This window comes from Danaus plexippus, chromosome 25 (assembly GCF_018135715.1).
Source record: "Danaus plexippus chromosome 25, MEX_DaPlex, whole genome shotgun sequence".
In the NCBI taxonomy this organism is placed as follows: Eukaryota; Metazoa; Arthropoda; class Insecta; order Lepidoptera; family Nymphalidae; genus Danaus; species Danaus plexippus.
In genome coordinates this window covers 1828402-1851540 of record NC_083553.1, presented here as the reverse complement: position 1 = coordinate 1851540, position 23139 = coordinate 1828402, and the positions used below count along the sequence as shown (strand labels likewise).

At 32.5% G+C, this 23139-nt stretch overlaps 3 protein-coding genes across 7 annotated transcripts in view; 1 reads left to right on the top strand and 2 right to left on the bottom strand.

Moving 5' to 3' along the window:
- Window positions 1-121: 121 nt before the first annotated feature.
- LOC116775223 (venom serine protease-like) lies at window positions 122-8127 on the bottom strand. Its single transcript, XM_032668074.2, has 9 exons — window positions 8001-8127; window positions 7328-7454; window positions 6801-6901; window positions 6520-6724; window positions 6338-6401; window positions 5978-6111; window positions 5748-5899; window positions 5512-5679; window positions 122-190 (listed from the first exon to the last, which is right to left on the bottom strand). Exons 1-9 carry the CDS (start codon window positions 8109-8111, stop codon window positions 122-124), a joined length of 1131 nt encoding a protein of 376 aa, XP_032523965.2. The 5' UTR covers window positions 8112-8127.
- A 2347-nt stretch (window positions 8128-10474) lies between these two features.
- Window positions 10475-18525, bottom strand: LOC116775424 (protein Cep89 homolog). 3 transcript variants are annotated; one of them, XM_061524728.1, is made up of 13 exons: window positions 18162-18525; window positions 17815-18040; window positions 17338-17501; window positions 16670-16907; window positions 16122-16251; window positions 15611-15744; window positions 15266-15349; window positions 14537-14830; window positions 14110-14248; window positions 12939-13106; window positions 11809-11959; window positions 11397-11584; window positions 10475-10911 (listed from the first exon to the last, which is right to left on the bottom strand). In XM_061524728.1, the coding sequence occupies exons 1-13, from the start codon at window positions 18192-18194 to the stop codon at window positions 10758-10760; spliced, it is 2103 nt and encodes a 700-aa protein (XP_061380712.1). In that variant the 5' UTR covers window positions 18195-18525; the 3' UTR covers window positions 10475-10757. The 3 variants fall into 3 exon arrangements, with proteins under 3 accessions (XP_061380712.1, XP_061380714.1, XP_061380713.1); XM_061524730.1 differs by having other exon boundaries at window positions 17815-18094; window positions 18167-18524; XM_061524729.1 differs by having other exon boundaries at window positions 18167-18524.
- A 640-nt stretch (window positions 18526-19165) lies between these two features.
- The window catches only part of LOC116775425 (microtubule-actin cross-linking factor 1), a 160019-nt gene continuing 156045 nt past the window's right edge, over window positions 19166-23139 (top strand). For 2 of the 3 annotated variants that reach the window (XM_061524508.1, XM_061524495.1), the window contains exon 1: window positions 19166-19622. In XM_061524508.1, coding sequence (XP_061380492.1) covers window positions 19520-19622 — 103 coding nt within the window. In that variant the 5' untranslated portion in view covers window positions 19166-19519. The remainder of the gene's footprint in view (window positions 19623-23139) is intronic. The other variant, XM_061524507.1, reaches the window with a different exon arrangement.

The following is a 23139-nucleotide window of genomic DNA, read 5'->3' as shown; positions in this document are numbered from 1 at the left end:
GATGTGACAATACAAAAAGCTGGAAGAGGGAGTTAAGATTGTGCTGTAAGGGGTGACAACAAGATGGCTGTCGGAAAGTGGTTAGATAGCAAACCAATTTATTTTGCATTAACTGATGCGGCTATTCAGCCATTAGGAACATGTCGTCGCTGGAGCAAGCAGAATGAGAACTATATCGATGTGCCACAACCTATAGACATAAAAAATTATAACAAGTATATATATATAGTAAGTATATAATCGGTTGAGGGATAAACTATTACTATTTATTAATTATGACTAAAATATTAAATAAATTTAAAAATATTCCACACTTCCGCTTTCTTACGACGTTCTTTGACTATTCATAAAGATAAAAATACCTTGAGTAATAGATAAAATAAAACCTCTATGGAGGTGGAACAGAGTTTCTCGGTTTCAATCAGATAGAGCAAAAACCTTCAGGCTTATAATTTGTATGTTATATCGTAAAATAATTAATTTCATTAAACGAATGGTAGAGCAATTGTTGCTGTGGAAACCTTTGACAAGACACATTGACAAGTTTTGGAAAGTACGTCCTATCGTTTCTGCGGTAGAAAAAGGTTGCCGAGGAAATAGGGATAATTGTGTCGCTATCGATGAGCAAAGAAAAAGGTATACCTTTTACTGGGAAATGAAAACAAAAACAAGTGGTTAAAGGCAAACCCAACCCAGAAGGCATAAAAGTCTTTCTAATGGCAAATCCTAATGGTGTTCCACTTGATTTATATTTGTATCAGGGGAATGGCCCAACAATTGAATCAGCATTGTATCCGTCACCTGAAAAACTTGATCTTGGGAGACGTTTTGTGTTAAAACTAGTGGATACGTTGCCCATAGGTTGTTATTTTTTATGGGCCGATACTTCACATCTATTCCACTTCTTGATAATTTGATAGAAAGAGGATTCAAGGCAACTGGAACGTTAATGAAAAATAGAGTGCCAGAGCATCAGCGACCAAATTCAAAGAAAAAATATAAAAAGCGGGTATTGTTCAAGACAGATGCGACAATACAAAAAGCTGGAAGAGGGAGTTCCGGTTGTGTTGTAAGGGGTGACAACAAGATGGCTGTCGGAAAGTGGTGAGACAGCAAATCAATTTATTTTGCATCAACTGATGCGGCTACTCCGCCATTAGGAACATGTCGCCGCTGGAGCAAGTAAAATGAGAACTATATCGAATTGCCACAACCTATAGACATAAAAAATTATAACAAGTATATATATATATAGTAAGTATATAAACGGTTGAGGGATAAACTATTACTATTTATTAATTATGTCTAAAATATTAAATAAATTTAAAAATATTCCACACTTCCGCTTTCTTACGACTTTCTTTGACTAATCATAAAGATAAAAATACCTCGAGTAATAGATAAAATAAAACCTCTATGGAGGTGGAACAGAGTGTCTCGGTTTCAATCAGATAGAGCAAAAACCTCCAGGCTTATAATTTGTATGTTATATCGTAAAACAATTAATTTCATTAAACGAATGGTAGAGCAATTGTTGCTGTGGAAACCTTTGACAAGACACATTGACAAGTTTTGGAAAGTACGTCCTATCGTTTCTGCGGTAGAAAAAGGTTGCCGAGGAAATAGGGATAATTGTGTCGCTATCGATGAGCAAAGAAAAAGGTATACCTTTTACTGGGAAATGAAAACAAAAACAAGTGGTTAAAGGCAAACCCAACCCAGAAGGCATAAAAGTCTTTCTAATGGCAAATCCTAATGGTGTTCCACTTGATTTATATTTGTATCAGGGGAATGGCCCAACAATTGAATCAGCATTGTATCCGTCACCTGAAAAACTTGATCTTGGGAGACGTTTTGTGTTAAAACTAGTGGATACGTTGCCCATAGGTTGTTATTTTTTATGGGCCGATACTTCACATCTATTCCACTTCTTGATAATTTGATAGAAAGAGGATTCAAGGCAACTGGAACGTTAATGAAAAATAGAGTGCCAGAGCATCAGCGACCAAATTCAAAGAAAAAATATAAAAAGCGGGTATTGTTCAAGACAGATGCGACAATACAAAAAGCTGGAAGAGGGAGTTACGGTTGTGTTGTAAGGGGTGACAACAAGATGGCTGTCGGAAAGTGGTGAGACAGCAAATCAATTTATTTTGCATCAACTGATGCGGCTACTCCGCCATTAGGAACATGTCGCCGCTGGAGCAAGTAAAATGAGAACTATATCGAATTGCCACAACCTATAGACATAAAAAATTATAACAAGTATATATATATATAGTAAGTATATAAACGGTTGAGGGATAAACTATTACTATTTATTAATTATGTCTAAAATATTAAATAAATTTAAAAATATTCCACACTTCCGCTTTCTTACGACTTTCTTTGACTAATCATAAAGATAAAAATACCTCGAGTAATAGATAAAATAAAACCTCTATGGAGGTGGAACAGAGTGTCTCGGTTTCAATCAGATAGAGCAAAAACCTCCAGGCTTATAATTTGTATGTTATATCGTAAAACAATTAATTTCATTAAACGAATGGTAGAGCAATTGTTGCTGTGGAAACCTTTGACAAGACACATTGACAAGTTTTGGAAAGTACGTCCTATCGTTTCTGCGGTAGAAAAAGGTTGCCGAGGAAATAGGGATAATTGTGTCGCTATCGATGAGCAAAGAAAAAGGTATACCTTTTACTGGGAAATGAAAACAAAAACAAGTGGTTAAAGGCAAACCCAACCCAGAAGGCATAAAAGTCTTTCTAATGGCAAATCCTAATGGTGTTCCACTTGATTTATATTTGTATCAGGGGAATGGCCCAACAATTGAATCAGCATTGTATCCGTCACCTGAAAAACTTGATCTTGGGAGACGTTTTGTGTTAAAACTAGTGGATACGTTGCCCATAGGTTGTTATTTTTTATGGGCCGATACTTCACATCTATTCCACTTCTTGATAATTTGATAGAAAGAGGATTCAAGGCAACTGGAACGTTAATGAAAAATAGAGTGCCAGAGCATCAGCGACCAAATTCAAAGAAAAAATATAAAAAGCGGGTATTGTTCAAGACAGATGCGACAATACAAAAAGCTGGAAGAGGGAGTTACGGTTGTGTTGTAAGGGGTGACAACAAGATGGCTGTCGGAAAGTGGTGAGACAGCAAATCAATTTATTTTGCATCAACTGATGCGGCTACTCCGCCATTAGGAACATGTCGCCGCTGGAGCAAGTAAAATGAGAACTATATCGAATTGCCACAACCTATAGACATAAAAAATTATAACAAGTATATATATATATAGTAAGTATATAAACGGTTGAGGGATAAACTATTACTATTTATTAATTATGTCTAAAATATTAAATAAATTTAAAAATATTCCACACTTCCGCTTTCTTACGACTTTCTTTGACTAATCATAAAGATAAAAATACCTCGAGTAATAGATAAAATAAAACCTCTATGGAGGTGGAACAGAGTGTCTCGGTTTCAATCAGATAGAGCAAAAACCTCCAGGCTTATAATTTGTATGTTATATCGTAAAACAATTAATTTCATTAAACGAATGGTAGAGCAATTGTTGCTGTGGAAACCTTTGACAAGACACATTGACAAGTTTTGGAAAGTACGTCCTATCGTTTCTGCGGTAGAAAAAGGTTGCCGAGGAAATAGGGATAATTGTGTCGCTATCGATGAGCAAAGAAAAAGGTATACCTTTTACTGGGAAATGAAAACAAAAACAAGTGGTTAAAGGCAAACCCAACCCAGAAGGCATAAAAGTCTTTCTAATGGCAAATCCTAATGGTGTTCCACTTGATTTATATTTGTATCAGGGGAATGGCCCAACAATTGAATCAGCATTGTATCCGTCACCTGAAAAACTTGATCTTGGGAGACGTTTTGTGTTAAAACTAGTGGATACGTTGCCCATAGGTTGTTATTTTTTATGGGCCGATACTTCACATCTATTCCACTTCTTGATAATTTGATAGAAAGAGGATTCAAGGCAACTGGAACGTTAATGAAAAATAGAGTGCCAGAGCATCAGCGACCAAATTCAAAGAAAAAATATAAAAAGCGGGTATTGTTCAAGACAGATGCGACAATACAAAAAGCTGGAAGAGGGAGTTACGGTTGTGTTGTAAGGGGTGACAACAAGATGGCTGTCGGAAAGTGGTGAGACAGCAAATCAATTTATTTTGCATCAACTGATGCGGCTACTCCGCCATTAGGAACATGTCGCCGCTGGAGCAAGTAAAATGAGAACTATATCGAATTGCCACAACCTATAGACATAAAAAATTATAACAAGTATATATATATATAGTAAGTATATAAACGGTTGAGGGATAAACTATTACTATTTATTAATTATGTCTAAAATATTAAATAAATTTAAAAATATTCCACACTTCCGCTTTCTTACGACTTTCTTTGACTAATCATAAAGATAAAAATACCTCGAGTAATAGATAAAATAAAACCTCTATGGAGGTGGAACAGAGTGTCTCGGTTTCAATCAGATAGAGCAAAAACCTCCAGGCTTATAATTTGTATGTTATATCGTAAAACAATTAATTTCATTAAACGAATGGTAGAGCAATTGTTGCTGTGGAAACCTCGAAAAATAAGGACAACGAAACTAAATATTTTATATAAATAAAGCGATTATTATTAAATATGTACATATATGTTGCAACAGTCAATAAACGTAAAACTCAGTCGATGTAAAATGAATCATTAACAATCTTAATCTCGGACGTATTAATTTTTTTATGATAAACGGGCAAACGAGCTCAAGACGGGCTAACTGATGGAGGTAGTACGGTCGCCCATAGACATTCGACACATAGTTTTGCGGATGTATTGCCACCCATGACTGAGGAAGACGGAAAGGAAAGGGCGGGAGAAGGGAAAGGGCAACCGGCTCTTTCACTCATCGGACGAAACGCAGTCATTAAAGACTATTTCACGCCGATCTTCTGTGAGAGGGTGGTATATCTCAGGTCGAGTCAGCCCATGCTCGAGCTGCAGTAACATGACCACATTTAGGGTCTACCACCTTAAACAGTCATATTCCTTTTAAATGATATTTGAAACATGTACCTACTTCTATTCTGATTTCTTTCTTTTTACTACAACTCCATATTAGCAAATCATTGACATTTTTGGGTCTGTCTATTTAAAATGTATGATAACAAAATTAATGGAATAACTTTAAGTTATTTGTCGCCCCCTCTTTCAAACAAACATATAGACAGATCCTCTTGAAATCAAATCAATCGAATTGAACAAGAAAGTGAATTTAGCACAATGCTATAAAAATATTATGTAATATTTATCACGTACTCCATTTAAGGGTTCGGTTATGATAAACTTTATTAAATTTTGTTTTTGCCTCAGCATATACTAGTTCTTAAAACAAAACGAATAGTATTTTACATATAATGAGTTAGATGAGATTATTAAAAGAAGCAGTTTTTGTATCGGTGAACATTATATTACACAGTAATTAGCTGGTGCCTCCTTCCTAATCCAGTTCAAGAAAGAAGTGACTCTCGTATTGATGGCTGGTTCAGTTGACGCGCAGAATTGACCAAAGCTGACCACTCCTACGTTGTACAGACGACCATTGTACGAGTCAGTATATAGTAAGGGTCCACCGGAATCGTCCTGAGATAATATTTTCAATAATTAATGTACATTCAGCTCATGCAAGCAATTGAATTGACGTTTCTCACCTGACAGGAATCTTTTCCTGGCGTGTATGTACATATTTGCCGGGGTGTTAGAGTAGAAATATTACGTTGACAACGTTCCTGACTAATAACCTCGACGTTAGCCTTAATCAGCACCTTTGGTTTTGGCCCTCCAAAGGTCGTAGTTCCCCAGCCTTTAGTCAAAAATTAAATTGGCAATTATTATTGATGTTTTACAACCTCTGTTATTTTGTATAATATTACAACATTACCTAAAATTGTGACTGTAGATCCATTGAAAGCATGATTGACGTATTTAAAAGGAAGACAGACTGGGCCAACATTTTCGTTGTAATCGATGGAGCCAGCTGTTCGAATAATCGCAATATCATTATCCTGTGTGTTACTGAAAGTATGAATAATAGTATGAATATTAAACGCCTTAATTCTGCGTATGTTTGTGTCGGAACACCTAGTATTTTTTTTTGCAACGACGTTATCTTATTTCTGCAGAGGATAGGATCGGAATTCAAAAGGTCCAAAAAAATATTTATATGTAAAGTCTTAAAATTACTATTTTGGCGCTACATCAGGTAGTCCTCTAACATCTGCCAGTAATGTGGACAACTTACGGGTTATAATTTGGATGAATTATGACTTTTCTCACTCGTAATACCTTTCCATCGGGAGTATCGACTGTAACGAAATGAGTTTTTTGACACTATAAAAATAGATCACATATGTTCTGAAGGATAATCACAATGTCACAACAATTTATCAAAGAACAGTAATATTGTTGACAATGAAGACTCACCGTCGGTGGTCACGTTATGTTCGCCAACAACCACGGTTAGTTCATCCAATTTCTTGTTTTCGACACAATGAGCAGCTGTCAGTACATACTTCCTGTCAATAATAACTGCCCCGCATTTGATGGCCTCACCGAAATCCGAAAATCTTATACCAGCCATCATGGGATACTCGTGGGGTCTCGTCTCTACCCCACCAACGATCCGGTTCTATATATTAAATTATAAAGCAATTTTTAAATTTCTTATATAATGTTAGATATAAAAAAATGTCGTCATAAAATACCGTTTTCTTGTAGCCACAATTGCATGTTGGAGTGGTAATCGGTTGGGTTGAAATAAGACACTTGAATCTACCTCCAGTACTGTTTGTCGATGTTACTAGCCCTAAAAGACAAAATGTTTTTACGATAATGATTGTCTGACTGACTAATATTATAAATGCGAAAGTTTGTGAGGATGTACGTATGAGTGGATGTATTTATGTTTTTACTCTTTCGCGCAATAAGTACTTAACAGATTTTGATAACACTTTACAGTAAAGAAACTGATACATCATGAGATATAACTACATCCATTCATTATACAAACTTTATACACGCTTCAAGCCTGTTACGGAATTCCATGCAGATAAATTCGCGGATTAAAACTAATTTTTTTTTATAAGATTTTCCCTTTTCTGAGTATTTCTTCAATATCTGTATGCAAGCATGCATGTGAATGCAGTATAGAGCAACTAAATTCTTTTACCAATTCTAATTTTATCGTTTCACAGATGTAAGAAAACAATTAATATCAATAAATTGTACAAACCAACAGTAAGTCGTGAATCAATAGACACAGCGTTGACCAATCCGCGTCCACAATGATATTCTGCTGAATTCAGCTCACTGTCTCCTATTCTGGAGATGTAGAGGCGATCCAAGGAGCAGGTTGGAGTCTAGACGATTTAATTTAAAATAAACTTAACGAATTCATATATATCAACAATAATAAATACTACATGTACTAATATGTCACTACTGTTAACAAGTACTCGCAAGTAACTCCCATTATCAACACTTAGAAAAAGGTTGTGATTACGATGAATTTGTTGCGACTGACAGTGAAAAAAACCGTCACAGTATATATCTTTTTTTCGTTGAGAATGAAAGGCTATTTCATAGAATATAGGGCTATAGAATATAGTCGTGGTGACCTGGAGGTTAAAGGCTCGCCTTTCATACGTGAGGGCGCGGGCTCGTAACCTAGCAAGTACCAATTGAGATCTTTTCCGAGTCATATGTACTTTCTAAGAGTATTTAGACACCACTGACGGACGGTGAAGGAAAACATCGTGAAGAAACCTGGTCTTATAATTTCAAATTTCTCCATGTGAGAAGAAGCCTGTGCTCAGCAGTGAGCTCCGATAGGCTGATGATGATGATGATGATGATGAGGGCTATATCACTATATACATTAATTTAAACATATTAAAATATTATACCTGCGGCATACCTAAGCCACACCTAGCCCTGCATTGATAGCCGTTAGGACACTGCACAATCCATCGACAGGCTACCCCGGCTGGGTAACTACGGGGGAAGTTTGGGCTCATAATGCTCTCAAGTCTGCCCTCAGATACCTATAATAATTATGTTCGTAAAGCCTTCATTGTACATTTATTGAATGTTTTATTTTCCTAACAGATTTCACTTTAGACAATCTCTATTTGCAAGGAAGCACTTCCTATATTGATGGAAAGATAACATAGTTAAATAATAATAATAATAAACTGGGATACGTTTATTGAAGTCGTTCTTTCTTTAACCAGATTTTGCTTGAGCTATATACGTTTTGATGCTTAACAAAAAATGCTACGTTCAAACTAATAAACATAGGTACTTAGATGTTTTAGCCAAGAACTGATTTCCAAATGGTTTCTGTTTTAGAAACACTTTCAATTATATTACTATCTAAGTAGAGTACTACAAGCCTTATCTGTTAAAGAGAAAATGCAATAGATTTTGCTGTAATACTTACATACATTAAATAGTCACAATTTGCATCTTGCGCCTGCACGTAGCATACCGTATATACAAGAAATGCACCTAGAAGAAACATCTAAAAAACAATATATAATATATTATAATTGTATAATAAATAAATGAAAAATAACTGATACTCAAAAATATATCTCTTTAATGACTATGAAGACATTGGCGTTGGAATGGAACGAAGCTAATAAAACGGGTCCGTCTCAGCACAAGCCTACTCTCTCGGTGACGGCGTCGAAGCCGCACTACTAACAGCAATATATATTTCAAAATAAAAAGCCAAGTAAACAGGATAAGTTCCGTAAACGAGCTGTAATGTACGTGTTACATATAATAATGTTCTATGATTTTCGTAATTTTAATTTGCATGTATTATTAAAAAGGAAAACAGGGCTAACAGCAACAGCCGTTCATAGTAGTGAGTGGTAAGACTACGTTAAAAAAATATTAATATTTTATAAGTAGGCGCTCTTGAATGCGAAATCTGTAGCGAATGGTTCATTAAACTATCCTGAAATTCTTATTTTATTTTTATAAGTGCATATGAATATTAACAAATTTATTAGTATATCTTGTATAACTTTACTTTGTACATTTTTTTTTTCTAAATATTTTTAACATAAATCTTTCAATCTACTATTTCTATATATTTAAGACGTAAAATTATTAAAACATGGTGTTGTTTCCTTTACGTTAAGTATATGAATACTTTTTTTTTTTTTTTTTTTTAGGTTGAAAAATGTCAACGTAAAAATATTTCTTAGTGGATAATGTCGTGTTAATAAAATAATTAAGGCAACGAAATCAATGTATTCAGGAAAAAATTTTATAAAAGAATCATATATAGGGTCGAATTGAGAAACGTCCTCCATTTTGAGGTCGTTTAAAAATTGTTCTTAAAATTGATTACTATTATTAAATTAAACTTTGTTTAGGAAGTACTGAGTAGGAAGACATATTTTAGTTAAATTATGGTTATATATATATATATATATATATATATATATATATAGAAAAAAAAATGACAATAAACTTACCGCCTCTTATTTGATTTATAATCAAAGCCAATTTAAATTTTTTACTTTAATCAATGTATCTACCCCTATACGCGAATGCAAAGACAATATAGCCGTGTAGGTCTTTATTAGGCACTAACTGTGAGTGTATCAGAGGCTTTATTTTATAGTCGGGGAGATTCATTCATAGGCCTTTATTAAAATGCGATCGGAACTTTCGAAGAAATGTTAACGAGCAAGAAACTAACTCACTCGTAAAGCAATAAAATCGCATGTCAGTACATTGACAGCTATAGCATTATAGTATTGTTATTGGTCCCATGACATCGGTTGACGGGATTGTTAGTAAAACTGTAGCGATGTTTATGACTAACCAAATGTAAAATCTTGTAATCTAAAATGCATCTATAAAGAATCTTATAAAAATCATCATGAAACCAACCTAGTAATAAGAGAATGAGTTTTTAATGTACGGCTGCTGTTTTGTTATATATTATGTTTATGTTAAAAAAAAATATTTAATTGATAATTATAGGAATGAAAATCATTAAACATTGCCAGTGACAAGGTGGCTGGTGCACTCGTACATCAATGTAACATGAAACACAGTCATAAATCTAATGATATTAATTGCACTGTTATCGTTCAACAATAAGTTAAATACAGGTATAATTTGTCCTCGTTAACGGAACAAAACGTTTGAGATAAGCACAAATACTTAGATGCGGGCCAAGGGCTATTTGTTTCAATCAAAATCATTTCATAATCCAGCGTCCGATTCGTGTCACGCCAAAATTGATAGAACCCTCTTGCAAACTGTCTTTACACCAAAAAGAATTATTTTTTGGCGAAAAATTCAATTTGTACATTTTGTACAAATGCGAGAAGTAATAAAACAATATCTTACATTATGATTTAATACATTTTATTGATAACTTCCTTGCAATAAATATGATAACAATCAATGTCCGGAAAAAATATATTCAAATAATACACAAACAACACTCCAGTATATTTTTATTTCGTAACTTTGGTTTTGCCGATTTTTCCAACTAAATACGTCATCAGAATCAGCGCCACATTGGACCGAGTAAATCCCTTTTACAAAGTTTGGATGCTTCAAGGTCACTAGTCTACTATATGTAGGTATGTCTTAAACTAACTCTACGAGTATGTGCTGGAAGAGGACTATTATTTATTTCTTTTATCGTTTTCTCTGTAAGAACCTTTAACATTTGACTTTTTATCTTCCTTCTCTCTCTTTTCCTCTTGTTTGGGCGAGAGAGAGTTATCCGATGTGTCGGAAACTATACCCTGGAGACGATAAGCATTTGCTTGACTCAATCTGCAATAATAATTTTCATCTTAAAATCCATTGATATTAATCTATTTTTTTTTTTGAACCATAATGTATTATTATTGGCGAGGGGAGCAAAAATTAAATTGAGATTGTTTGGACAAATCTGAAATCTTAGTAAAGAATGTGAATGTCCTTTTTGCAACAGAAACAATTCGATCGTCTTTAGATCTAGAAACAATCAACAATATTTTTGTGAAAAATAAAACTGTTTTTTGATTATATGTCTTAGAGAGGAAGTATTCTAGTAAGAAGCATTTCTTTGTTGGACAAGACGACAATAGTTTCCACAAAATCTAACTTATCTGACTAATCTTTAAGTGGAAAAAATATTTTTTCATTAAGGAAAATGAAAAGTTGGGATCTGTTTAACATCTATTATAACTAGTCCTTAAGAAGTGACAGCCACATTCACACACATTTATGTGATTTTGTTTGAGAATCCTAATTCATTTCTTGCCTGTAACTCTAACCTGACTTCCTCGACATCTGCAACCTTGTCGACTAGGTTCCGTATAACTCCTTCCTTATGTCTTAAGGCCAGTTCAGCTCGCTCCAGTTCCCGTCTGTACTGAGTCTGGGCTTCGATAGCCTCGCGTTCCTGATGAAGGATACGTCGCTCCAACTCCGATAGTGAGGAATGAGCGCGAGTTTTTACAGCCTGGGTGATAAATTTCAATAGGAAAATATTTTTTGTACTCTCAGGGATAAGTTTAGCAAAAAATCTCATCTCGTATAAGCTATTTTATTCGTTAAAAAAATTAATGATTTTCCTTTATTTCATTCGATAGCTCTCGGGGTATAGTTATCAGACTGTTTCTCCGTAATACACCTTGAATAGGGGCTTTACAAAATTATTAAATAAAGGTATGATAATGATCTAACCTTTATCTCGAGTTTTATCTTCTCCAGCGCTTCGAGCGCTCTCTTCAGCGGTTCGTTGCTAGACTGCTTTTGTTTGCGCCGCACTCTGTTTGCTCTAGCGGCTGCGGATCGTGCTCTATGACGGAAAACTACAGCTGCTTTTCTATACAATCTAGTGATAATATACAAACATATTACTATAACATTCACTATACATTAGTTTCTTGAAAATAGAGGGAAAATAATTATAAATTAAATTCTCTCATTTCCTTGACATATCAAAACACCTAAATGAAACTAATATATTTCGGATGTACTACGCGGATTTCATTATTTTAAAACTACATAATCCCGACGTTTCCCGTGAACTCGTCTGCCCGTGATCACGGTTGCTGAAAAGTAACCAAGACGTCGGGATTATGAAGTTTTAAAATAATAAAATCCGCGTAGTACATCCGAAATATATTACTTTCATTTAAATGAATAAAACTCGCGAAAGTCTGAGATCTCATTATATCAAAACACCTTTGAAATGGGAAATGTTTTTCACCATATTATCCTATACTTCATTTCCGCTAAATCTTTTGTATTTTTTTCTTAGCTTAATTGACATATCTAGATAAGGGGCCATCCATAAAATACGTCTCATGAATTTTAGGACTTTTGAAACCCTCCCCCCGTCCTTGCCACAGGTTGTCACAATTTTATAAGCTCCCCCCCCCCCTTGGCGTGACGTCACAGTTATATCAAGTTTGTAATTTGTTTAAATATTCAATTCACATCTATACATTGCGTTTTTGTATTTTAAATTCTAATATGTGACGTCACAAAGCTATTGACTTCCCCATGGCCCTTGTCACACGATGTCACACTTCGGTGACACCCTCACTCCCCATTAACGTGTGACGTGCTTCATGGGTGGCACCTAATGCATGATATTAAATTTACAAATATTTTAATAAATCGTTACGTTTTTCTTTAATATGAATAAAATATAGTTATAACTAATTAATTTATTTATATACTCTGTACTACATAGTCTGAATTTTTTATCACTACCTCCATAGAATGAAAAATTTATTTCGAAATCTTTATCTTTTATTAATAAGATTTTTATTCTTGAAGCCCTCTTCCCATAAATAACATTTTACCTGACATTTTTAAGAGCAGAGCGTAATTCCTCTTTGATAGTTTCGTTCTCTTCGCAAACTTTCTGATACTTCTCATTGGTTTGTCGGTAGTCGTCTTCCAACTTCTTGATTTGTTCGTTTTTGCGTTCTGAATCTATAGCGTATTGGTGTTTTAATTCTTCGAGTAAACTGTTGACGAAGTATACAGCTTTTTCAATTAAAAAACTTTACAGTTACATATAACAAGAAAAAAGTCAAATTGCTTGATATTTTAAAAATTTTTTCAATATTATACGTAGGCTGACCTGTATAAAAACAAAAATCAATTCTCCGTAAAGTTAAGTGCGATATGATAAAACAATTGAACTGATGGCGTGTATAAACTTTGTGTAAGCCCAAGCCAAGCCAAGCCAAGCCCTCAGTCTTTGAAACATACAAATAGAGCTTTAGAAAATGCTGAGGAAAAACAATTTATTTGATGTAATCTTAATCAAAATCCTTCGAAAGTAAATCTTGAATGTGAAAAGATCCTTACATCAATCGTAATGCATTATTTTCTCTATAAAAGTATCTCATAGCAATCTTAACGCATTATTTTCTCTATAAAAGTATCTCATAGCAATCTTTACGCATTATTTTCTCTATAAAAGTATCTCATAGCAATCTTAACGCATTATTTTCTCTATAAAAGTATCTCATAGCAATCTTTACGCATTATTTTCTCTATAAAAGTATCTCATAGCAATCTTAACGCATTATTTTCTCTATAAAAGTATCTCGTTGCAATCTTTACGCATTATTTTCTCTATAAAAGTATCTCATAGCAATCTTAACGCATTATTTTCTCTATAAAAGTATCTCATAGCAATCTTTACGCATTATTTTCTCTATAAAAGTATCTCATAGCAATCTTTACGCATTATTTTCTCTATAAAAGTATCTCATAGCAATCTTAACGCATTATTTTCTCTATAAAAGTATCTCGTTGCAATCTTTACGCATTATTTTCTCTATAAAAGTATCTCATAGCAATCTTAACGCATTATTTTCTCTATAAAAGTATCTCGTAGCAATCTTTACGCATTATTTTCTCTATAAAAGTATCTCATAGCAATCTTAACGCATTATTTTCTCTATAAAAGTATCTCATAGTAATGTTTACGCATTATTTTCCCTATAAAAATATACGTACCGTTTGCAGTCATCCAATCGTCGTTCGTGAAGGTCTGCGGGGACGGTGCGACAGGTTTCTCTCTGCGAGGACTTCAGAGCACATTTCATAGCGTAGTACTCGCGATGAACCGTCTCATAGTCCCGCATCAGAGCCGACACTACACATTCATAAGGCTATATGGCTCAGTCGTGAGAATGACTTTCCATGGATGTGGGTTCGAATTCTTTTTTTTTAATATGGAAATTTTCGTATTTATGACAAACTTAAAGGAATTATAAAACTAAGCTCCAATTAGCCAAAAAAATTAGATATAATTTAAGCATAGACATAGTGATAATATTTATTTTTTGGTTACTTTTAAAGATGGTATACCATAGACAAGCTTGTGTTAGTTTTAGTTAGTAATTTCATTATCAATAAATGTTTTATATTATAAGTTGCTTACTCTTATCCTCATACAATTCGTAAACTTCTTTTAATTTGGACTCAGCCTTCTCCGCTCGCTCTAACATCGTTGCTCTTTCAATATCACCCGTCTCTTTCTCAACTATCAGTTTCTTATAGCTCTGTCTCACTCTAACCAACTCCTCCTCGAGCGCATTAACTTTGTCTGCGAACGCTTTGTTTTCTTCGACGATTTGTTTAGATTTCTTGTTCATATTTTCAAATTGCTTTTCATAGTCCAATATTAGATTATCTTTTTCCTGGAGGTTTTCTTGGTAAGCGTCGAATAATGGAGCTGTATTTATTAATATCAGGTACATATTAGTGTAACATCAATTAAAGTTAGTGTATTAAATTTAAGAGTTGAAATTACGTCCAAAGAACAGTGATAATATTTAATAACAAACCGTTGCTTAGCAACTAATAACAAGTTAATTAATAATGAAGGAGCTATAGATCTAATTTCAATTTTATATTTAAAAATATCTCAATAATATTATACTTCTAAAAGAATATTCAATATGAAAGTTACTTAGGAATGAAATATGTAACTTCAAAACATCAGGACTCATGATTGGTTTCTTTGAAGACATTTTGGGCTTTACATACAAAAATATTCCTGTCTTTGTATATCACAATATAATGACTCTTCCAGTTATCTATATTCCACTGTTGATACTAAAGCTAGATAATAGAATATTTTTATTTAAATCTTAATGAAATTTGTTACCCAAAGCCTGTGCACTAAGAAGGCCAGACAAATCTACTAGTCGTTCTGTGTGATCTTCTGCTGCACTCTTTGATTCTTCTGCCTCTGAAATATATAAGAAACATAAACAAAGACACGGTAAATTATTACATTTAGAATTTACAGTGAAATGTAAGAAAATAAAAATTTGTATGTATCTCTTACTGGCTACTACTAACGCCACCTAGTGAGCTCGTTTTTAATCAAAGAATGTAATGATTGTTATTTGGAATAAATCTTTTGCGAATATACAATGAGTTTAGAAATTACATTTGTATTTTAATACAGAGTAAAAAAAATGTGTATAAAGAGTATTAAATATTATACCTTGCCGCTGACACAGATTGGCTGTTAACAGCGAATCCAAATTATACTTATCACTCGGTTTAAAAACGTCCTTGTTGTCTAAAGAGTTCATGTTACGAAGCCGTTCTTGATATCTCGAGAGTTGGACATTCAGCCTGGAACGAGAGCAAATATATCAATACTATAATAATAGATTAATTAAGTAAAAGAATAGAGTGTTTTAAATAGTTTAATATGTATACTATACATGTTATATGTAGACATAAAAAAAACATACTCATGTGGTCTTTCAAGTCAAACATTCAAGAAAAACATTTAAAAATCGAATTCGGAGACAGTCTAACATAAAAATAAATCATATTTGTTATTAATAAGTTCCCATATTCTTAATATATTTGTATTGGATTTTGATATTAAGATTCAAATCAATCCATTTTATTATATTGCTTTAAACCTGTCTGACACTTTAATTAAAACTATATTTTTATTTTTGTGTTACCATGACAATCTTAGAAATCATAATGTGAACAACCTGTATAAGACATCTTTCATAGCTTGCATGTCCCTCTGGAGACGTGTGTTTTGTTCGCGAGCCTGGTTCAGTACTATCTGGCGACTGCTGCAACTCATACAGACCTCCACTAGCGGTACGGTGGAAGGTTCTGGAATTTATACATCACTGACAATCCATAATACACTTTATTCCCTACCTAGAATGGTTGCTTATTGGATGTACCTTTATTTTCAAAAGATATCATTCACTTAAATAATTATAAACAGAACTTAATCACATTAGTATGTTCTTTACTGTCATTCACTAATAAAAAATCGGCAGCATTAATTCGTTGTAATAACATATGCTAGTTTCAGTCAAAAGAAACACAGCATAAAAATATTATTAATAAGAAATAGCTTTATAAGTTACACAAATATATATCATTGATATCATTAAATTTATATTTCAATATCCAATATAAAGTGAAATGTGATGTCATTTAAAATTTACAAACATATAATATATATTTAGTACATGGATTTCCTATAGGAAATTATTTAGCATTATATATATAAAAGGTATACCTTTATCAGGAATTTCGTAATGTTTGACTCTGTCATTGAGATTGTTAAGTTTCTTCTCATTTTCAACATTCTTCTTCCTTTCTTCTTTTATAACTTCTTTGCATTCTTCTATGTAACTCACTAGTGTTGTATGTTCAGTTTTGAGTCTGTCATTCTCATTTGCAAACAAACTGTTGTATTCTAATACAGTTTTTAATTTCTCTCTGAGTTTTGTTATCTGTGATTCCTTCTGTGTAATCTGAAAACAAAAGATGTTGATTACATTATTAAAATAATTATAATTATATATATATATGATTTAATCAAAATAAATTTTCTACTGTTACATTAAGACATAGCAAAGATACATAGAATCATAGAATAGAGTTCTTTGTCATGTGATAGACTGATTATGAAACAATATGTCACACAGGAAGTTACATTATATTATAGACAATAGTCAAAACAAATTACATTGATTTAACAAAAGTAAATTTCTAACAAATATTTAATAGTAGTTCTATCACCAGGATGTTATAAAAACAAATGAACATAATAAAGCTTCAAGTCTCTTCATACAAAATATTATAAAATTCATAATAATAATCATTTTTATATTATTTAATTGCTACATAAATATATATATATATTTATGTATATATATACACATACATACATATAACACCTACCACAACCACACTCTCTTCACATCTATCCATCAATGCACTTATAAGGCTCTCATACTTTTTCGTTAACTTTCTCTTCTGTTCTCTAAGTGACTTGCCATCTTTACGAGGCGACGTCATTATTCCTTGCATGTTTCTCTTACGAGGAGGTTTTGGTGGTTTTTCCACTGAAAGTAAACTTCTTTTAAAATAATCTATACACTGAGAAAGAACTACATAATTTTTTTTAGCAAAATTTGTTAAGTGCAACATGGCTAAGTAATTATGTGTAGTTTAATTTGGTGTACTTGTAATTTTATCACATTTGAAAAGAATTGCATTCAAAATTTAAAAAATATATAAGTCATTACTATTATAATATATACAATAAACTGAATTTGAAGTTGCAATAATTGAATTAACTGTAAGTGAACTGTTAAGAAGTAATACTTCAATATTTATAGATTTATTTGAATGAAGAGATACAAATTCTTATATTACCAATAACATCCTTAGGATCTTCATACAAAGGGTTGTCCATATTGTCCCTCTCCAGCATTATAGACTGAGTTCTTTTTATAACAGAGTTTAAAATGTCCTGGCGTAATGAACTCCTTTGATCTGTTGTTGATATATCAAAGTGACGATGGCAATGAGTGAAGTTGCCACCAAAATTTAATTTTGGGGTGTCTTTATTAGAGAACTTCCTAACTCGACTGTATTCGGGCTGAAAAAATATATAAACCCAGTCATCCAGAGGCAGTATTTTAAATAGTAATTCCTAGAATGAATGCAAAAATTTATTTTTTTTATAAACAGTATTATAATTATGAACAATGATTACTGACGGTACTTGAATTCTTTCCTGAATGTTTGTCCATTGTCAGCTTTCAACATTTAGCTTAATACATACAAACTGCTTCATTTTAAAAGATATTAATAATAAAAATTAAATCCTTTGATATACACAATACGCATCCAGAAATTATGTGCACAAATATTATATATACAAAGACGTTCATAAGTAGGTCAAGAGTTCAACACTGCTATTGATAAAACATTTAGAAAATAGAACACAATTGAATACACCGTTGATTAATTTTTATACTGTATAGATGGACACTTGAAATTTTCAATTCAACCAAATATTCTATAGAAAATAAGGTCAGCAATAATTGTAATAAATAATAAATTTTTAACATTTCCTGTCAGTATAAACTATAAATCATTGTTTTAGAACTGTAAACAAAAGTTTGACATTTTTGTTGCTATGGTTACCTTAGAAGCCATCTCTCAATCGTTACTAAGAAAATATAAAAAAAAAACTTAAAAAAACAATACGTCTTGATATCAGTACTAACTAGTTCAAAATTGTGTCCTTCTAATTTTTTTCTTGTCTATATTATCAAGTTTTACTCCTCTTAAAAAATAAGGTATAACTTAAAACCTGTAATTCAACTATTTCTTACAAGTAGGCATATTATATGCTTCGGCAGATAAAGTGAAACGGACTAAGCCAGGTTGTTATTTAAGGGTAAAATTTATTTTATGTGTATAAATTACAAGGAAAGTAGTATTTAGAACTTAAAGCTGGCGACACAGACACCTGTTTGCTAAAAGTTTTTAGTACCCATGTCAGCAAAGAGATGGCATTAGCAACTGCTAATAACTTCTGAACCCGAGCAAATAAGTAGCTTTGCGGCCTTACTTCATTTCATGCGACTGATGTACTTCTTCATTTATTCGGTTTACATAGAATGTGAGCGTGCGCGGAAACAGCTGAGCGATAGCAGCGACTTACCCCGGTACATATTCGTACTAGACAGTCGCATCATGTCTGCCTGCCGGTTCGGAGTTTGTCGGTGTTTTTGCTAACCTAAAAACTGTTTGCAGTTTTTCCGTCCCCCTGTATTTGGATGATATTAATTGAATTCATACAATAATTTAGTTTATGTGTTGCGTTACAGTGTTAACAGTGTAATATAAGTTTACAAAAACGAGATACGTTCCGTCGTATCTTTCGTCAGTTTTGTATTATCGATTTTTATTTTACAATGAGCGTAACGTTTTGTTTACTTTTAATTCGAGTGTAATTTTGTCTTTGAAGTTTTTATAATGTGCGGTATTCAACCCTAGTGCTGTAGCTGGATTGATTCAATTATGTGCGAGAGTTCGGGCGAGATTGCGTGTTTTGGATGACAAAAACATGGAATTCGAAAACGATTTCAGCTTGAAAGAATGGGCGAAGGACAAGCCATTGTCCATTCTGCAGCTGGATCCTGCAGATCGTGCCGTTTTGAGAATAGCAGGTAAATTATCCCTTAAAACGACGCTCGGCGTTTTTGATTCCATATTGTGCAACTATGGAACTACGCATAGATGCTTAGTCTATTAATCATTTCCTTATCACGTGTGATATAACGTTTAAAGTACGTCGATAATAAAAATTAAAACAATTATTATTTCGAAGGTATTTATAAAAAGAACCGCATTATTCGCTTATTATAGGCATGCTTAATTGACAAGTGACCTCGCAGTTTTCGCTTAGGAGTGATAAGTGATAATAGTATTTTATTATTATTTTCCCTCACATAATAATTGATGCCGGTCGCTACCATTCCCAGTTCCCACGTATTGTCATCGCATGCCGGTGATACAAACGACGACTTAATTATAACAAGAGACTGTAGTGTGAGAAAATATTATATTATTAACCTAAAAACATAACCTAACTTAATAGATACTTTTAAATTTGGTCTGTTTTAATGTGGCCTTTATGGCAATAAAACGTTAGGATATACGATTAATTATTTATGACCGTCAAAAAAAATTTACTAAACATTTATATATTTGTATTGTTAGATATATTATGTTTTTTTCAAATTTAATTAATTTTCGTAACAGACTAAAGTCAGTTTAAGCGTGCACCCTTGTGTAACTGGCGTATTAATGTTACCGTTTTTAATTTTTATAAACTGGTTGAAAACTTGTTATAAGCTCTTTTATTAATATACTTGCTTTCTAAAACCTATGTGACAATAAGGCTATTTGCTTGTGGTACTTTAGATAGAATAATAATTTCCCCAGTGTGCGTCATAACATTCATCGATTTTACTCCCACGACCCGTAGTGCTTACTCAAGACTCAAGACAGTTTTAGTCTTGGACTAGATCTAGACTTGGAGGTGTCTTATTTACGATATTCTAGTTAATAAATTATCGCTAACTGTAGTCACGGTTCCATGAAGAAATTATTTTATTGACAAAAGTTACATTCGAAGTACAAAAATGATTATTAATAACAGTTTTTTTAAGATTCCAATATATAATATGTACATATATATTTTTTAATCGCCGGGGATTTCCGGACTGAATCATGATAATGAGAATTTCACTATGAGTATAAAAACACTTAAGTGTTGTCAACGTTTTAAAAAAAATGTTTTTATTAAATTTATTAATAGACATATCTGATGTAGTTACGTAATTGAAAAAAGGTCGACATGTTATGTTAGACGATCAATCGTTGTTGGATCGTCTATGAGAAAAGTCACGTGATTCTACGCCAGCTTTTCTCGAAAGTTATATACCACAGCACATTATATTAAAATAATTTTATTATGTAGAATTATCACATATATCTCAAACACATTATGTATAATATATATAATTTTGAGGCATAACTTTGTATTTTAATCATGTCACAATAATGTTGCCGTAGTAAAAAAAATATTACTTATTTCTTCTCTAACATTAATGTATTTTAATTATCCGCTATTTCATAATTCGTCTTTATTTTGTATCGAACGGACCAACGGGAAGACTTCGATTTTTTTTCTCTTCGAAATTCGAGACGATTTGAGAACGAGTCTTTAGACGTCTTTTTTTCTAATACAATTGATTGACAAACTTGTTATTATTTAAAAGGCGTTTTATATAATATATGAAATAATAGTGTGTTATTCTTTTATTAAATTTTTTGTTAATTTTCGCTTGTTCCATTTCTAAATTTATTCAAAATTCGTGCGTTCTGTATTTATTTTAAACATTTACTTTAAGTTAGTCTTTCAGTGCTGCATAGTGTATAGGAATTGAACTTAGTTAAGTGTTTTAATTTAAAAAAATAGTCATAACAACTTTCACAGCGGACTTCCTAATTTTATAAAAGACTAAATTATTAAATAGCTAGTCGTTATTATTATTAGACAGGATGCATTTGCTGTTTCCGAACGGAACGCCTTGAGGCATTTTAATGAAGTTTTTTGGTCGTTTCAAATTACGACTAATACTAATAGTAATATAAAAGATGGTGACAATTCATTCAACACTCTAAGGTTATTAATAAAATGTTCCCGTACGTTGATTTTATTAAGTCTAATATAGGTAATAATTTGTTCAAAAATAATGTTTTAATTTCATCACGTTTCCTTTTATTATTTAAGCAATAGTAATCTTATTAATTATAAAGAAATTCCACATACTTAAATCACTTCTGTAGATTTTGTTGACAAAGAAACAAACATACATACCGGTAAATTAATATGTGATTAAAAATATTATTAACAGATGCGTCACACTAAAGCCGTACGTGACGAGCGTCAAGAGTTGCCAGGATGGAGTAGCTTTAGTTTACCGTAAGCTGTACAGCTCGGTCATGTTTAATGTATGTCCGTCTGTCACGTCGTATATGCAGAACATTGACAGGACTTACCGGCCATCAAGGCTGATATTTATAGCGAGCGGTCTAAAATATTAACACCAGCCTCAAATGGATACATACATACAGACATTAATATGTATTATACATGTTTGTTTGCGGTTTTCCCACAAGAGTGATAATTATTATTTTCATATCCGAAGGAAATGGGTTTCTACGTTATAATGATTTATAATGTAATTGTGCGCATCTTACATATAATATGCTTACCTCAAGTTTTCACACTATATACGGAGCGTTAATAGTTTTTTTATTTGTAAATCTTTGCATATTATTGTGAGTAGTATTAACTTAGGTCGTAGGTTATTTAGTGAGAAACGAAAGACGATTCGTATATTTTGTGACGATTCAAACTTGTGCTATTTAAGCATACTGGTAATTTCTCCAAATGTCAATAGAAATTTTCTATATTATGTCATTTAATTTTCATTGAGTGGTATAAATTATAACAATGAAACAAAATTAATATTTTTTTTGAATACATACTAATTCTTGCACCCGAGTTCGTTCGACTGGGCTCTGGAATTATGTTTAAACGGAGATATTTAAATTTAGAATCAAAAAATTACATGCAGTTAGCATCTGTTACGTCACGTTACTTCATACAAAGTACGACCCTTACGCCGTGTTCCCGTGGGAACTACACGGAATTTAAGGTTAAATTACGTCTAATATGTAGTGACATCATTATTTTTTATTTAATCTTTTCGTTTTAACCAACAAAAGTCTATACAAACTTTCGCTTTCATTACCTACTGTTATGATTGTTATACATTTCTAAGTGCTGACAGTGCAATTTTTCATAAACAGATTTATTTATGCTTCTAAGATTCTTCTTACAACTACCTATTACGTACTGAATGGACTAATAAATATTATCATTATAAAGTTTGATTTAGTTATTGACCGTCTGCTTTAATTTAGAATATAATACTATTAACAAAGCCGTCATTAATATATAAATAACCGGCTAAGAGCGAGCTGGATCCTTTCACGGGTTCTATCTATAAAAACGAGCAACAAAGTCACGTCTGTATGGACAATCCTTTATTATTTATTTTATTCTGTTTTTACTACTTGTTGGCAAAGATGTAAAAGTAATACATTATC